The sequence below is a fragment of the Frieseomelitta varia genome, unplaced genomic scaffold, assembly GCF_011392965.1.
Source record: "Frieseomelitta varia isolate USP_RPSP 00005682 unplaced genomic scaffold, Fvar_1.2 scaffold_154, whole genome shotgun sequence".
Lineage (NCBI taxonomy): Eukaryota > Metazoa > Arthropoda > Insecta > Hymenoptera > Apidae > Frieseomelitta > Frieseomelitta varia.
In genome coordinates, this window is record NW_025109239.1 from 218125 (window position 1) to 237871 (window position 19747).

At 29.8% G+C, this 19747-nt stretch overlaps 1 protein-coding gene across 2 annotated transcripts in view; it reads right to left on the reverse strand.

Moving 5' to 3' along the window:
* Positions 1-19747, reverse strand: part of LOC122536009 (uridine phosphorylase 1) — a 37735-nt gene that overhangs the window by 10331 nt on the left and 7657 nt on the right. Inside the window, exons 2-3 of one of the 2 annotated variants that reach the window (XM_043668022.1) lie at positions 8956-9119; positions 4701-4824 (exon numbers count right to left, since the gene is read on the reverse strand). In XM_043668022.1, the coding sequence (XP_043523957.1) occupies positions 4701-4824; positions 8956-9071 (240 nt within the window). In that variant the 5' untranslated portion in view covers positions 9072-9119. The remainder of the gene's footprint in view (positions 1-4700; positions 4825-8955; positions 9120-19747) is intronic. The other variant, XM_043668030.1, reaches the window with a different exon arrangement.

The following is a 19747-nucleotide window of genomic DNA, read 5'->3' on the forward strand; positions in this document are numbered from 1 at the left end:
TCTATCAGGTACACACATACAGTTGCACTTTACTGTATAGAACAAAATGCCGCATCGATAAATGAAAGAAAGACAAGTCACATCGACTTTCTTCCCTGTATTCTGCCTCCTTTATTAGCTGCACGTTCTCTTTATTAATGTTGTTCACTCCAGCTTGACTGAAAGTGGCGAAACCGCGTCTCTCCGTCGCTGTGTTTGTAATCTGCAACAGCGGGATTTTGCTCTTTTCTTAAATGGAACACACAATTCGAGAGAGCCCGCGACAGTTGCCACGTACAAGATAATACCTTGAGGATTACCACCCCCGTGTAACGGAGGAACGCGCACACAAGTTTCGGCCATTGTTCTATTTAGGTCATGAAACGCTGTGCATTTCTTTTAATGGCGAACCACCTCTCCATTGATACATTTCCCGCGGATACGTTTTTGTAAACGCGAACATCGTTGATAATCATAAAGAAGAAACAAAAACCGCGGCAAAGAGATCGTTCGTCCGTGTGGACTATGAATATTTAACGTATTTAACGGTACACAAATACTGTTGCGGATATCAAATCCAACTGTTGCAGATATCAGATGCTCGAACGTGATTTCAATTAGAAACTACGAGCTGCTTATCTCGTCGAGAAGTCGAGATAAATCGGATTGCAAATCTCTCCCCGACGGGATAATCGTTCGTCGAGACCTCGTCGTCATTTCAATCAGAAGTTTCTATAATGCAATCGTGAAATCAAAGGATGAACGACGAATGTTAACTGAATCAAAATGAAAAATTCGCAAACGACTTGCCATATACAAAATATAATATAAAATATATTAAAATATAAAATTATATTAAATTATATACAATTTTAATATATTATAATATATTAAAATATATATATTAAATAATTATATTAAATATATTATTAATATATTAAAATATAAAATTATATTAAATTATGTACAATTTTAATATAAATTATATAAAATTATATATAATTTTAATATAATTATATAAAATTATATTAAAATAGAAAATATAAATAGAATCATTCTACGATATTATATAATAGAATCATAAATGATTCTACGTCATTTAATTCTATCGTTACAATATTTCTATAATTTAATTATTTTTTGTGCACCGTTACAATCTCTATTTTGTATTTATTGCATTTCTTATTTAATAAGAAACTTATTATACTTATTATTTTTCTCTGTCGTAAATTGTATTATTGTATTTGATTTTATTTTATCTATCTATATTTTATAGCTTCATACTACATAAGCCAAATATGAAATATAACTCAAATAATCTTCGATATCTATTTTCTATTTATTTAATAAAATATATTACTATACGTTACACGTTGTAAATTATACTTCTAATTATATCATGTAATGTATCCCATGTGGCAATATGACTCTAAACGAAAAATTCACTCGCCTACGACCGTTTGTTAAAATATTACGTCAAACATACAAAGTGCAAGGATGTATGATGTAATTGTTTATTGGCCGTAATAGCAATCACGAAATAGGAGTCAATAGATTTACGTAGTTACGAAGCGTTAAGACGGATAACGAATAACTTCTGAATGATACGGTAGAAACAATAGACAACTAAACTGTCCTCTGGACTGCACTGGAGGAAGCACTTGCTATTTATGAATGTCAAAGTGTTTCGTACAATCTACAGAACTTTTATCTCTGAGAAGAAATGTAAAAACTTTCAGCAATTTAAATACTTGGGTTTCCCTTATCCTTCGTACACAATTAAAGTTTGTACATCTTTCAAACTAACCACTGAAGAAAGGAATTATTTGTTTTGACAAACATGTTTACTTTTTATATCCGCGAATACGTTCAAGTATTGAAAGTCTGAGTGAAAAATGTAAAGTAATTTTCCAAGCAAACAACAATCGTCAAAAAGATAAGATTCTGAATGTTCATCATTTCGAGCGAAATAAATTCTGACAGAAATTGTTGTATTGACAAATATACCTGGATGTAAATTATTTTTTATTTTTATTACTGTTTACTTTTTTTTATATTTACCTTTATTATTTTTTTATTTTTTATGTTTATTTATTTTTCGTATTTATCTTTTACTTTTTTTTTACTTTTCTTTCCTGCATCGACGAGTATATTTAAGTATAGTACTTAACATACTAAAAATACAACATAAAGTAACTTACATACTAAAGTACTTAAACGAAGAAAATATATTTTTTAATTAACTCTCTAATCAAGACCAGAATAAAATGTTCCATTTCGAGTATTTATTTATTTTTTTAATTTACTCTTATTCAATTAGTTTATAAATCTTATTGCGAATAAGAGAATTCAAAATAAATGAACAATCCATAGAATCTAAAATTTCTAAGCAAATAATAGAGATAGCATTACACACACACACATTGTTTCTAACATTAATACTGAAATTACACTTGGAAAGTATAGTACTTCTACTAGCATGCGTCAATTCATCGTTATCAATAGAATTCTACGTTAAGTGGCTGTCAGAGATTATGTCATACATCATCTCAGAAACTTTGATCGATAGCGATTACCACATTGCTCGCACGATATCCAAACATAAATATTTATTAGAATTATCCAAGCTGGATCTCGCACTGACTCGCGAGATTAATTGCGTCAATTAATCAAAGATATTCGAACAGCTGTTTTGCGGCGTGCAAACTTGAAACATAGTTGTTTAAAGAACGAAAAGGAAGCTTTTTAAGGATATTACGATTTATACGTCACGTATTCACTTGAGTTTGATTTTGAGAAATATAATTTTTAAATTATATTTTAAATAATAATAAAATTTTAATTTTTAAATTATATCTTAATTTTGTATTTATATTTCAATTTTAGAATTGTAATTTTAAATATGTTATTTTGTAGGTCGCATGAAATGTCGGATTTGTGTTCATTCAACATTCGAGCGTTGGTTTGTTCCATTGCTAATTCTTTGTTTGATATTTTTGAAAAACTTATTATATTCTGTGTCTCTAAATTTTAAATTTTTAATTTTATTCTTTTCTAAATAAGTTTTTCTTTTTACAACATGCACCCTGCAAATTCGTATGAATTTTTTCCTGCATGAATTCAAATGCCTCGCTACTTTATATCTTTTCGACAGGTTTTCAAAAGTTTGGACTCACTCTTGCGTCAGGAACCTCCAACATAAACACACCTTTTTATATAAAAATCCAACATTTCACGATTCGACGGTTCTGAGGGAATGAAACTCAGTCGAGAGGTCAAACACAGTCATGTTATCAGAAAGTTTGCCGTGTCCAGAGTCTCTTCGTATTATTATACTTTCTACGAATACGAGCTAAGTTACCTGCAATCATTTTTTTCTGAACGTTCGTCGGATTTTCAGTTATCGAACAATCGCGAGATCGCGTCGCCGCTGACGTATTAAACCTGACTTTTCGTAGGGAAACAGTTCTCAATGTATTTTTAGAGTAAGTTCAATATGTTTTAGAAAGTACCGATGTTTTGGCATCGTTTCAACCACGTCAGAAGTTTAAAGGTGCAGTGACATTAAAGTTCCCGAGACTCGAGATACGTAAATCATCACCGACTGCGGATGTTTGTGCATTTTCTATGTTTTCGCGAGCGCGGCTGAAGAATCGAAATAAAATATAGAAATTCGTTTCGTCTACTGAATGTTATAAAAGATACGCTACTTTACATACTCTACATATTTTTAATTGCCACTGTATTTTTGGATTATACTATTACCTATATTGTCATTACTAATATTATTATATATCTATCAAATATTATATTATTATTAAATATCTATATTATTATTACTAAGATTATTAAATTTTCACTTTATTACTATTATTACTAATATTATTATATATATATATTAAATATCTATATTATTATTACTAAGATTATTAAATTTTCACATTATTACTATTATTATTAATATTATTATATATCTATTAAATATTATATTATTATTACTAAGATTATTAAATATCCACATTACTATTATTACTAATATTATTATTATTATATATATATATTAAATATTATACTATTATTACTAAGATTATTAAATATCTATATTATTATCATAACTAATATTATTGAATATAAATATAGGATAAAATGCATCCTTCATTATCATCATTATGTGTTTCCTGTGAAATGAATCTTTAACACTGGATTCAAGCGTGAAACGTTTCGTCAGAGAAGTATAATGATGACTGAAGTAAAAAAAAAATAGAGAAACTTTATAGTACAACGGAGTACACGAGTTTTTGTTTAAACATTTTACGAAAAAATCTCCAAAATGTACTATATAGGAAAAATTAAAAATTAACCACTTTAGTAATACATTCTAAAAACATCCGGTATCACAATCTGGTATCTAATAATTAAGTTTCAAGAAATTTTCATTTTTGACATGACTAGAAAGTGGCTAATGAATAGAATAAAGAAAGAAACAATTCAGTTGATAGTATGCTAACTAAAATTCCGTTCCAATAAATGGAGTTTGCATGAATTCTACTATACATAAAAAGAAAGAATTCTACCATGCATAAAAAAGAAAGGAAGAAAGAAGAATTCTATTCTACTGAAACACAGAAGAAATTCTTTTCGCAAGAGAAATTCTATTACATATAGAAGAGTTCTTTCTTCAAAAATAAAAGAGAATTTTTATCGTTATTCGAAAGATTTACCTTAACATCTCCGAACATTTCAACGAGATCGTGGGACTCGCTGCCCAGAGCAAGATGGTAGAGTATATCCTGATCCATGAGCTCGATGTTTGGATTTCGTAGTCGCACAGACCCATCTCTGTATCTAAAAAAAAAAAAAAAAAAAAAAACACGCAAACTTAAATTGGGGTATCCGAATATTTGCAAATTTCGAGAAGATTGGGATTATGCATATCAATACCGTAATCACCAAAAATATCTGTCGACCATAACTTAAGCTTCTTTCCAAGCGATTATACACCGAGGGTATAAAATGTGACAACATAAGGAGGATTAAAATTTGTTCTTCATTATCTTGATCATAAATATAAAAATCAACGATTAGAAGAAATGTTTAAGCAATATTTTATCGGGAAAGAAACTCGATAGCGTCTAATAGCATTTTAATAAAGACAAGTTTACCCGCTGCGATAACATAACATAACTCAAAAATCTTTGAATAGGGAAAACGAGTTTGAATATTTTTCTTATTATCGCAATAATACTTCGATACAGTAAAATTACGATGTTGCATAATTGAAGAACTGTGAATTTTGAATGTCGTCGTTCGTTCAGCAAATATGCAGGCATGATGATATTTTAAAATGATTGTGCCGGTATTGAAAGTTATCTGTTCTATTATGCTCGAATTGATATTTATATATAATATAATCATAACCCGGTTCAACTTTTCCTCTTGTAGACCTAGTTTCTTTGTCATGGACGAAGGACGACAACAGCGCAACATTAAAGTGACTAAAATATACTGTATCGCGATTGAACTTTGAAACAATTTCTTTGAATATTGCAACTAATTTACATACTTGGCTAATAATATTCAAATGTAACGATACTTTCGAAATTTTTCATTAAATCTGTATTTAAATAACTGTCGACATTAATATAGTATAATAGTATACTAAATAAATTATAATACCATACTATATATATATATATACTATATATAAAATATACTAAACTGACTAAAATATACTGTATCGCGATTGAACTTTGAAACAATTTCTTTGAATATTGCAACTAATTTACATACTTGGCTAATAATATTCAAATGTAATGATAGTTTCAAAATTTTTCATTAAATCTGTATTTAAATAACTATCGACGTTAATATAGTATAATAGTATAATAAATAAATTATAATACTATATATACTATATATAATATATCATATAATTATATAATATAGTAATAGAGTATAATAGTATAATAAATAAATTATAATACTATACTATATATAATATAGTAATACAGTATAGTTTTATTATATAATATAGTAATAGTATAATAAATAAATTATAATATTATACTATATATAGTATACTAAATTGTCCAAACAGATGCACGTCGTTACTATTTCATTCATGAAGCGAACGTTTATCGTTACTGTTACTGTTGTAAAATTTTCGAGATCTCTATGATGACAATAAAAAAAGTAGTAGATAAAATTCTTCATTGAAACGTTCCACTCTTTCCACTCTTAGAATATTATTTGTTCGTACAGTCTCTCGTACACTCTGACAATTTATAACATTTTCCAAGTGCAAAAATATTTTACGATCAGAGTAATATTTATTCCAAGTGCAAAAATATCTTACGATCAGAGTGAAATACAATTTATTCCAAGTGCAAAAATATCTTACGATCAGAGTGAAATACAATTTATTCCAAGTGCAAAAATATCTTACGATCAGAGTGAAATACAATTTATTCCAAGTGCAAAAATATCTTACGATCAGAGTGAAATACAATTTATTCCAAGTGCAAAAATATCTTACGATCAGAGTGAAATGAACGGTGCATTTTGAAAGCAGGAGACTTTTGAAAATGAAAATCCAGGCCAATTAAATATTTATTATTAATTGAGTGTTAATGCCAGTTAACCGCATCCTTCGCTTTCAAATTAGAAGTGTAAGGTGACGATAGATATCATCAAGTGATACAGTGATACGCACTTTCCAATGAACTTGCTTGAAACAATCAACGTGTCAATGCGATTGTCAACTGCATTGTTCCGCGAAATACCTACAGAAAACGGAACACAAAGCAGTTGCATTCTATTCGTAAGAGTAACATAAGCTTTCCTTTGATTCTCATTGTCAGATTGTTCGACAAGGTGCACATTCAGGTAATCCTTCGTTGCAGGAAAATTGAAATTTTTCAGCTCGTTGTTGGTAATTGTTGGTAAACCTTTTAAGTGTCAAAGGGAATTCTAGTTTGCAAGGCGTTGTTTGAAACCGGCCTTCGGTATCCGAAAGAGGAATTTAATTAAGAACGTCACTGAAAATCAATATACTCACTGAACTATCGATTTTCGATGACGATTATTATTATTATTGTGCAACGAACGTCGATCTGAATACCGATTTTCCACACATCTACGTGTAGATCAATTATTTCGAAATTAAAATTCATTCAAATACATTGAAATATCCATTTATAAAGTCGGAATTGAAGTAAATGAAATTTTAAGGAACAGAAGATTAACGAGGAGTTATTAATCCATAGTGTAACCAATGCATATACATCGACGATGTGAATCTCATAAACGGGCAGAAAATTGAGATATAATCAGATCTGATTCAACTGATTTCTTTTTTTTTTTTTTTAAGTACAAACTCGACACGAAAGAGTCTATTTTTATTAAAATAAAAAGTGAGATAGCATTTTAATTAACAGGGACGTGTGAATTAATTATATGTGTCTTTGACTTTAATGATCGTCTTATTTGTGCGAGATTGCTGTACAAGTAAGTGTGGTGTAAAGTAGCTGTAGATCGATCTTACACGAGCGTTTCTTGTTGATTTCCTTAACTACAACTCTATCGTATAACCAGAGCTCTGTTATTTTTAACACTCTGTTGAACCCTGTTTAATCTTAATAACACTGAATCAACGTGCAAAGTTTGTCAGTGGAATTTTGTAAAATCTGACATCGTCGTTGCAAATTTTATAAAATTATATGACGTGTGATATATTATATATTGTATAAAACTATGTGTTACGGCGCATTCTGTTCGTCGTTTATATTCTCTTCTCAAGAATAATTCGCTGAAATACCAAATATTATACCGACAGCAAGAGATAATCTTTTACATAATTGAAATCAGTTTGCCATTGGCATTTCACCCAGTGTGAAACAAACTCGTGCGTTATCAATCGACCATATCGCTAAGTTGTCACTCTCAGAAAAACTCATCGTTACATCACTTTCTGTGATCTACAGTAATGCGTAGAAAGTCGATGCTTGTAAATATGACTCTGACATAATATTAACGTTGCTACGATAAGTAAAGTGGCGATTAAAATTTCAACACCTCTTGTCAACAGCGATCTTAATAAAATAATAAATAATCTTGTGACAAATGTTGCAACAAACATATGTACAAGGAAGATTAGATAATATTCACGTCAAAATATTCACGCTCATTAATACCGATATCCAATCAAAAATCCATCACCATGATGAAATGATACTATATTATCAGACGGTACATGAACATGCCAAATTCTATAATATACGTGTCCTCCTAAATGCTTCGCATCTCAACATTATGCAACTCACTGTCAGAAGCTGCAACCGCGCTCTTTTTGGCTATCTCAGACACAGAGAACGGAGATATACTTTTTTTTTTCACTTCTTCTTTTGCTATACGTAGCAACTGTAGAACGTATAAAAATTCCAAGTTCCTTACTCATTAACCCCGCTATTATTATAGTCGTATGATTTCAATCAAGTCTCTCTACACGGAAATCCACTTTTCAGATCATCGATTATACGCCAATTACAGGCGAAAGAGAGAAGTCGTATAATAAATAATAATAAATAATAATAAATAATAATAGTAAAAATAAATAATAATAGTAATATAACTGATAAAATAAATAGTACAATAATAGTAATAACTAATAAAATGAATAATAATAAAATAATATAATAATAGTAATAATAATAGTAATAATAAATATAATAATAAAATAAATAGTATAATAATAGTAATAACTAATAAAATAAATATAATAATAAAATAAATAGTATAATAATAGTAATAACTAATAAAATAAATATAATAATAGTAATAAATAATAAAATAAATAGTATAATAATAGTAATAACTAATAAAATAAATAGTGTAATAATAGTAATAACAATAAATAGTATAATAACAATAATAAAATAAATAGTAGAACAATAAAACAGAAAATAAAATCAAGCATACCTAACCGCGTGATCATATTCCTGCATTTCCTCCTCGCCATCCCCGGCCGGCAGTTTCAACTGACACACATGGCTCTCCTCGTCCACAACGCGGTTCTCGCACGTGCAGGTGGGCATGTTTGCTGCGATTTCCTTTGCGTGGTATCACACGTACGGTGTGTGTGTCTGTGACACGTGTGTGACAGGCGGTTTCGTCCGGTTTACAGACGAAATAACGGAATTGAAACTCGGAAGAAAAATTAAAGAAGAAGAGAAAAAAAGTCGACCAACAGGTCACGATCTCTTCGCGAATCACGCCAAGGCCGGAGCTCTGCGAAACGACTGTCTGTCGACCAGTGCCGGTCTCCGAATAGAATCGTCCCGATGCTTCGAGGAACGTTTATATGTACCCCGGGGTTCCTCCGCAACCGAGCTCTCCTTCGGCCGTTCGTGTTCCCACCACTCGGTCGATTCGCTGCCAAACATACGCGAGAGCCAAGGTAACATACTCACATCGAGCGTGTACGTGTAGGCATAACTGTCCCCTGGCGCGTGTGTTGCGCGCGTACATGCGGCTCGCGAGTGATACTAGAGGCACGGTCATCGAGTCGTTCTTCTTTTTCTTTCTTTCTTTTTTTTTTTTTTTTTTTTTTTTTTTTTTTTTTTTTTAAGCAGCGTGGTTCTTTGGGAAATCCTCGATAACCATCGTGGTTCGACGATAACGAAATTTTATATTCTTCTTCTAGAGCTTCGTTGGCAAGCATACGTTGCTGCGTGGACTTGCAGTATGCACGGTATTTCATTTATGGGATATAAAAATTTAATTATTGCGAACTATAAGTTTATTTATATAACATTATAACTTTACTATTAAAGTTGTGACTTTGGTATTAATTGACAATAGAAAAGATCTTATAATTTATTAATTTCTTTTTAGAGATTACTATTATCAATTTATAAATTTATTATATATTATTATATATTTTATAAACTTATTATAAATTTGTTATATATATATATAAAATTATTCTAAAAAAATTTTTTTAATTTTTTTAAAAATAAGATATAATGATTAAATTGGTAATAAATTATGTATAATGTATTAATAATTAAAAATATATATATATATATATATATATATAAGGAACTTTAATATTTTTCTGAAACAGAGCATGCTATTCGGACAATTATGACATCTTAATTTCCCTGTCATCCCTTCTAATTGCACTTTCTCCTGCATTGAAGAAGGGATTGGGATATGGAAAGGATCGGCATGAGCATGTCTTATTGAAAATAATTTTAAGTGCAGCTAAGATGCAGATTCTTTATATAAATTCATTTTTTTTTTTTTTTTTTTAAATATAGGGCGGCCACAGAACGGTTTGAGAAAGTCATGACTTGTTCAGTTTCAATCTTTTTTTGTAGGATTTTATTTTTTTCTAAATAATAAAAAATTTTTTAAATATTTGTTTGTAAAAGTTATTTCTATTTTATATCATCCAATGACCACCCTGTATAATTATAATTGTTATTGCGTTCCTTATATCTTATTATCCTGTACTTTTCGTTTTGTTGCTGTTTATCGTAATTATTCACCCTTATATTTATACATAAATTCTCATGTAAATGTCTTCGTATGTAAATTTTAAAGAAATGTTTGAATTCGAAACTTTCATGTTCTTATTATATGTTTCAATTCTCGTATTTTCATTAATTTCCTTGTATTTTATTCGTGTCTTACATTTATATGTTATTTCACTTGTCTTTTCTGCTCTGTTGTCTTGCTCATCGTAACTCTCAATATTTCGTGCATTTTTAATTTAAATGTGCAAACTCAATAAATAAGACCGTGGCAGAAAATTGTTTTACATATTAAATGAAAAAGAGCAAATATTATAATATACAATCGAGTATCCATACACACTTGTTCATGTGTATTCGACAAGCACTCTATGCAACCTTGCACTTTTAAATTTTCTACAAATGCATAAATATCCGCGAATTGTAACGTTTACGTTAATCAGTTTTCCAAATATGTTAGACATCGTATTAAATTTAGTAGTAATTTCACATAATCGCTAGTTTCTTTCAACTAAAATTTCATGCTTGTAACGTATCATACCTACACATTAATTAAAAATTAATATTTCTAAATTATATCATAATAAAATAAAATAATTAATATTTTATTTTATTATATTATATATTTATAAAATAATTAATATTTTATTTTATTATATGTTAAATTCATATTTCGAAGGAAATTGATTAAAAATCCGTGCAAGATTTTTAAATGAAAAAACAACAACAGCGAATACAATTGAACAAAATTGAATATCTGACGATATATATGATCGATTATTCAAATCCAGAATTTTTGTGTGTTCGTGAGAAAATATCGCGTTTATCAAAGTCCAACGGAGATAAAATTAGATAATTTCTTAGATACAATCGTCTAGTACGCAGGATTAATCTACCGATACTAAGAATGCGCTTAACGTTCGAAAAAAAAAATAAAGTCAAAGGATAGAAATGCTGATAGTCGGGTGAAACAGCTATTCCATAGAAACGGAGACTCGGGGATTCACTGCTGGGATTCTTGTACTTTTATATCTCAACCATTGATACTAAACCACTGATACTAAACAACAGATTCTATCGAGCTTACGTTAATTGTATCTTTAGCTTTATCGCTGGTTTTTATTTTCTAACGTGAAATGCAGAACATAAATTTAGACTGTTGGCCTCACCTCTAACCTAACGACATCATCACGTACATGTAGATCGCTGACGTGGAAAACAAAGTCATTAAAAAATCATTCTGCGCGATTCGTAGAAGTTATATTTGTAAATTACTTCTCTCGGATAATTCATTTTTCATTTCCTTTCTTTTTTTCATGTTTAAATGTTTAAAAATATCTTATCTCGCGAACGATGTTTTACCAATTTCTCGTCTTTCGCATTTAGAACTCGATGAACAGCATTTCTCATTTCCTGTTTAACTACGGGGTTCACGCGACAAGAGACCTTATTATATCGCCGAGCAATTTATCTATAAACTGGCGAGATGATTCCCCCGAGAAAACTGGCAAATAAATTACTCTTCGAACAGCAATTTCATTCGAGATATAAAGTAGAAATGATCGCGGTGTATCTAAAATGGCGCACCGTTACGACACTTGGACGCGAAGAAAAAATTTTATCACATCGATTGGTAAATAATGAGGTAAATGTTCGAATTATCTTTTGTTTAATCGCGGTGGATGTTTCCCAGCCGTCAACTTCACTCAATTTTTGAATTTGAAGAAAGAAAGAAGTCATAAAAGAAAAAAAAAGAAGAAGAAGAAGAAATGACTTTCTCAAGTCTCTTCTTAATTTTAATCCTAACTGAAGTAAACAAAGTTTACATTTGCTGAATTTTGACAAATCTCATCAATTTCATGCATGATAAGAAAATTTCTTCAATTTACCTAAAACACGATGAGAATCGATGAAAACACTTGAATTATTTTAACTATATGAACTACTTCGAAGGTCAACGGTTAAACGTACGTACGTATGTAAGTATAACCAGTTTAACAAGAAAAAAAGACTAACGACGTCAAAAAAAAAACGTCAACAAGAAAACAGAACTCGCTTTACAGCTAGAACCTGTCAAACAGCAGGTGCTGATGCTGCACGTAAAGATTCAAGAATTTTACACGACATTTTCCTATTCGTTCGCATTACGCGACACGTTAAATCATTAGTAAATGTTTATGGAAATTTTGTAGAATTAATTGAAAGAACAGAACGTAGAGAGATCTATCTCATCTGATAAATCATGTAGTAAATATATTAAAATACAGTATAAAATTTTAGTATTTATAATAAATAATAAATATAATATTAGTATTTATAATATAATATAATAAAAATAACATCAGAATTTATAATAATATAATAAATATAGTATCAGTATTTATAATAATATAATATAGTATCAGTATTTATAATAAATAATAAATATAATATCAGTATTTATAATAAATAAAAAATATAATATTAGTATTTATAATAATATAATAAATATAGTATCAGTATTTATAATAATATAATATAATAAATAATAAATATAATATTAGTATTTATAATAATATAATAAATATATTATCAGTATTTATAATAATATAATATAATAAATAATAAATATAGTATCAGTATTTATAATAATATAATATAATAAACAATAAATATAATATCAATATTTATAATAATATAATAAATACAATACATAATAAATATAATATCAGTATTTATAATAATAAACAAAAATTTCAGCAATAGTTTTTTAACATCAAACAATTTAATTGATTGTTCAATGCTTATGTACGTGACCTATTTCAAAAGCAACAGAGACTCTTCTGGGTGTCACGCTTTGAAAACTCAATTGATTCAAGTAATTCAAGTAATTCGTTTAGGAAACTGCACACCGATGGATATATTCTCTGCTTTCTTCGTTGCAAAAATGGAACTTCTCATCTTCTAGAATCCAATTCTCAAAGGAATCTCTCAAGGTGTTTTCTAGAAGGTCGGCACAGTTTTTTTTTTTTTTTTTTTAACGACACCGTCATAGCAGCACTTGAGTACTGAAGTATCAAAGCAAAGTTATACTGAATTAAAATGTAAATTAAATTAAAATTAAAAATGTTTCTTTCGTACTAAATGTGAGAGACAAAGAAATATAGAAAAGTCAATATGATGGATTTCAGTTTTTCTTTCTTTACGATTGACAGATACAGACATTTCTGGCAAAAATTTATCAAAATTCAAAAAAATATGATGATTTATATATTCATTTATATTATGTGATTTATGTTGTTTGTAATATAGTTGATGATTTATATTATTATGTTGGCCACTTTAGTCTTCATCATAGCATCATAAAATTTCCTTAACAATGTGTACAAGGACCAACTGAAGAAGAAAAAAGGTGTGTGAGGCATCTCACCGTAAACAGAAGGTATCTTAAGACAACAAGAGGTTATTTATACATGTACATATGCACATGTAAACAGAAATCCTAAAATAAGGATCTTTCGACATAAAATTCCTTTTTAAAGAGAATCAAATTTGTGTTCCAAGTGTCGATGTAAGGACAGAGAGAGAAAAATATTTATTTCAAATAAATTCAGGCACTGTTGATTCCAAACGTTAGGTTTGCTTTCAATTTTCATTGGAGGATGAATATAGCGTTAAGCGTCAAGATAAAATACTGCAGTTTAGAAAGTAAACTGAGAGCTATATCGGTCATCTATCTACTATTTGTATTTCTTTCAAAAGCTAACTTTATCGGTTCGTCCGCGGTCATCAATCTAGATTCAAGTTTGTTCAACACTTTGGAGAACGTACAATTATGTTTGTATGACGATTCGCGCGTACAACAAACAAGACTGAAAATACTTTAACAATTTTGTTATTTCGAGAGCGCATAATTACACGAAAGCCGTTTTTATAATGATTTCTTATGATAATGAAGTATTTCGTATCAGAAAATCTAACAACCGGTCTTTTATTAAATTTAGCCTAAGCAAATCTATTATTACCCTCTTTAGCCTACCTTTATATTGATTTAACTTTTTGATTTTACTTTAGAAAGCAAACTTTTATCTTTAAAGAACAAAATCGATCAATTTTCAAATTTAAATTTACCTCTGTTGGGAAAAATTGCGAACAATCGCGACGCAAAATTCAGAATTTGTACGAGACTTTGCACAATAAATTACAAGAAGATAATGCTATTGATTTTAATTTCAATCGATAGCTTATCATCCAGACGAATATCCTACGTGCAATCACAACATCAATAATATTTCGATTGTAAAATATTTTTCATTGATAACCCGTATCAGTAATAAAGTAATAAATTCACATATCGTTTCACTGACTATGATAATTAAACTTTTCTCAAAGTTTTCTAACGATGCAATAACGGTTAAGTTGCACTGTTGTGCAAATCAATTAAATCTCTTTCAAAATATTATATTATCGCAATATATCTCTAGCTCGAAAATAGTATAATAAAAGATTTTTTTATTTTTTTGTCTACTGCGAATATTGAGACGTTGTATCATAACCAGAATGAAAAAAAGAACCATATAGAATAAGAATTATTGTTCTAACTAAAACGTATAATTTTTGATTATAAATTATGGTTATAAGTGCCCAAAACATTTCTCGTTAATTATCAGCGAAGAAAATCTATTTTTTATTAAGTTATTTTCTTCGTTATCAGCAGTTTCGATCAAATGCAAAAACTATACTTTAAACTTCGCGCTATTAATAGAGCTCTCTTTATCTGGTAACTGTTACGAGCAACTGAAATAAATTTCTCTCGTCGATAACTGCTATAAATAACTGAAACAGAATACCCCATCAAGAACGATCAGCGGTAAGGAAACAAATTTTTTCGCTCATTCGAAATTGTTATTTGTAACCAAAACGTTTGACGTTCTGGTCGTGCAGTTTTTTTGAAAAATTTTCTTTACATTTCAAGCGTAATATCGTCAACTTAAACACTGAACAAGTTTCGGTTACTGATCTTTTTCAGAGAAATTTCTAAAATAATTATTATTGTAATTTTTCGTCTCATTTTTGGAAACCAATTTCAAGACCAACTTCAACCATCATTTTCTTTTATTACATTTCAAACAAAAGTACGTATATTTTTATTTTTATCAGGAGGATTATGTCAACAGACTTTTTCCATCAGTTATTTTTTATTTCCGGGCGTCTTTTTCACCTTTGTACGATTTTAATTTTACGAAATAACCGTTGAACCGTTCTCTTTGGAATTGATAATAATAATATTTTCAAGCTTGTTATCTTGTTTTATCGCGTTTTTTGTTACTGTTGGGATAAAGTACGAGTACGAAAGTACGTGGTAACATTTCTACTCAACGCTGCTTGCTTTCATTCGTTCACGACGTTGCCTTGTACCTATTCTGCGGAAACACGGCAGAGAGTGGAAATCGATAAGGTTCAGTGAAACCGCTATGGAATATCTGAATCTCTACGTGTGTGTGTATATACATATTATATATATATATATATATACGTCGAGTATTTTTTCGCGCAGGAAATTTCTTTAATAAATAAACCGTAGAAAATTACAAAAGACAAAAACTTTGAATTTCTAGAAACTTCTGTGTAAGCCACAATAAAATTCTAGAAAAAGAATCTTCCAACTCGATCTTATTTCCTCAATTTCCCGTTTCCTGTGCCTAACTATTCACAAAATTCTGGTACAAATACTTTTATCACTTTTGTTAAAGAATTTTTATTAAAAAAGCTGTGTATGCGTATCGCTTTATCAACCTTGCTACGATTCTCAAATTTTTATTGTAGCATCGGAAATTTAATAGTAAAATTAGCTAGTTATTTAATCAGTGGCAGGACTAAGCCAAAAATACAAACGTCTACTCATAAAATTCTGTTGCAAACACACTATTATTTTTATTAAAAAAAGCTGTGCATATCGCTTTATCAATCTTGCTGCGATTCTCAAATTTTTATTGTAGCATCGGAAATTTAATTTAGTAAAATTAGCTAGTTATTTAATCAGTGGCAGCACCAAGTCAAAAATACAAACGTCTGCTCATAAAATTCTGTTGCAAACACACTATTATTTTTATTAAAAAAAGCTGTGCGTATCGCTTTATCAATCTTGCTACGATCCTCAAATTTTTATTGTAGCATCGGAAATTTAATTTAGTAAAATTAGCTTGTTATTTAATCAGTGGCAGCACCAAGTCAAAAATACAAACGTCTGCTCATAAAATTCTGTTGCAAACACACTATTATTTTTATTAAAAAAAGCTGTGCGTATCGCTTTATCAATCTTGCCACGATCCTCAAATTTTTATTGTAGCATCGGAAATTTAATTTAGTAAAATTAAGCTTGTAATTTAATGAGTAACAAGGCCAAGGTCAGAGATACAAATCGGGTCCGGGGGATGCGAGGATGTGAAAAGAGGGTGCACGAGATGTTAAGAGTTTTTGAGATTTGTCGCTGAAAACTGGCTGCACAGTTGAAATCCTTGTTGATAAGCCTAGTTGTGTAGTTTTAGTACGAATCACTCGCGATACTATTAATCATATATTATATCGTACAATACGTGCGATATTTCTACATATTTCAATTTTACATTAAGCTTAGCAAACGGAGAGGAACTACATATAATGTTTCAAGAAGTGGTTCATATAATACAAACATACATTAGCAAATGTTTATTGTTTCAGACTCCCGAGAAAAAAAATCTGAAAATAATCTTAGAACGCATACTAAAATCTCTACAAACAATTTTCAAAAAAATTAAATATCTAAAAGTAAAAATTTCTCTTAGTAAAAATTTCTCTCGAAAATATGCAAAATACATCTACGAATGAGACATTTCTGTTGATGCACAAATTGCTTATTACCTTTTCTACAAAGGGTTAATTCAAAATTTCAATTTTTGCCGCTTTAAATCTCTCTATATTCAGTTTTATTAACCACTAAACCACCATTTCATTTCACAACGTACTACGTACAGAATTTATACACTTCGAAAATATATAGCGAACAAATATCTAAAAATAAAAATTTCTCTTAGTAAAAATTTCGCTCGGTCTACAAATGACTCAAGTTACTACTCAAGTTGCACAGAGTTAATACTTTAATACTTTACAATCCATGGAAATTCAATTGCCATTTTTACCCCCCTTGAAATCCTCTCGTTCTCAGTTTGTTACTAGCAAATCCCTTTCTCAATGTACTATGTACAAGATTGCATTTCGAAAACGTACACGTATGTTACCTACGAGTGAAATATCACGCAAATAACTCAAGTTGCTTGTTCACCCATTTTTCAATACACTATGTACAGGATTGCACTTGGATTATTTGTTTCGTGATTTGCAACGACAGACACACTGATGCAAATGTGCGAATATTTCTCCACGAATGCTCACGTCGATCTTGCAAACTCCTGGCTCTTTCATCCGATCGATGTAACTTCTCTACTATTGTGGCAAGAAGCATTTTTCAAATCGGATCGTTCCTCATTCTTTTCGAACGTGACAGACCCTTCGTTGTCATGGAAACTAAAGAATCAGATACATCGAAGGGTGTGGGTTAAGGTTGTGCGGGTATAAGATTAGAGTTGGGCATTATTCGAATAAAATTTTATTCGAACACCGTTTCGAATAAATTCTTCGAGTAAAATTTTATTCGTATAACATTTCGAATAAATTCTTCGAATATAAAATTTTATTCCAAATATACTGAAATAATGTAAAGAAAAATAGTCGGGAGTATCTTCTTTTTTTTCAATTTTGGTTTATTTAATAAATTTGCTTTGCTTTTAATATTTAATAAAGCGGAGTCTACTTCGACCGACCAACATTTACAAACAAATGATAACGTAGAAATTCTTGTACTACAACATTTTACAGATAATATAAATGATCACACATCTCTGAACGCATATACCATAATTAAAAATATATTTTTGAAATATAACACTTCTTCGCCATTTTCTGCTCTAGTGGAACGTTTGTTTTCATTTGCAACGACAACAAACTCGCCTAAAGCAAACAGATTAACTAAGAAAATGTTCGAACAAAGAATTGTACTAAAGGCAAATTTAATAAATAAACCAAAATTGTAAAGAAAGGACTGCCGACTCTTTTTCTTTACATTATTTCAGTAAATATTTCGAATAAAATGTTATTCGAAGAATTTATTCGAAATGTTATTCGAATAATTCGAATAATTGTGTGTTCGAATAAGCTTTGCTCGAATAAAATTGTTATTCGTAAATATCGAATAATTTATTCGAAGAATTTATTCGAATAATGCCCACCTCTGATCCTATCCTTCTTGAACTTTTTTCAACTCGATTCAAAATCGTCGAGCCCGAACCCGAAATTTCGAGTACTAGCACAGCCCTAGTGTAGATAGAATGGGACAATAATATCTTTCAGCGAAAAACACAAAGTATATTTACTCAAAAATATAATAACTCAATAAACGTGAAATATTATTTTCAAAATGATGAAACAGTTCTCTTTTCTCACTCTCTTATTACTCTCACTCTTCAGTCTCGCTTCACCACTCTAGTGTGACTCTCTGGCCATCGGTAACAATCGACTCTCTGGGACATTCTTCCAAACATGAAACCCACTAGATGGGACTCTCACATATCACATTTACACCATAGACTTTATAACTAGAGAGACAAAAGACTCTCACTCATCCAACAACACTCACACTCGCACGTATAAAACCAACATTCACTAAGGGTTATAGCGGATATACGTTATGTGCCCGTTCGTGGCAAACAGTGCGAAACAAAATTTTTGAACAAATATGGAACACCTTCAAAAAAAAAAAAAAAAATACATGAAATAACCCAAGATTTCTACCAAACAATGCCTACCAACAACATGAAAAGAAAAGACAGAATAGTTATGACAAGGCTTAGAACAAGACACTGCAAACTCACACATGAGTATCTATTTAAAAAAATAGAACCCCCAATGTGTATCCAATGCAACCGAATTTTATCAGCCAATCATCTTCTATTTGAATGCAGCAAGTACCACACTCAAAGGCAAAAATACAAAATAACTTCACCAGCAGCTCTGAGGTTACATAAACACGTAGGAAATGTTGTGAACTATCTAAAGGAAACTAACACCTACCATAAGATATAATCGTCTAGAAAAGAAGGAAACAGTATTAAGCTTTCGCTAATGACCAGAAGGTAGATGCAACGTTAACCATAAATTAA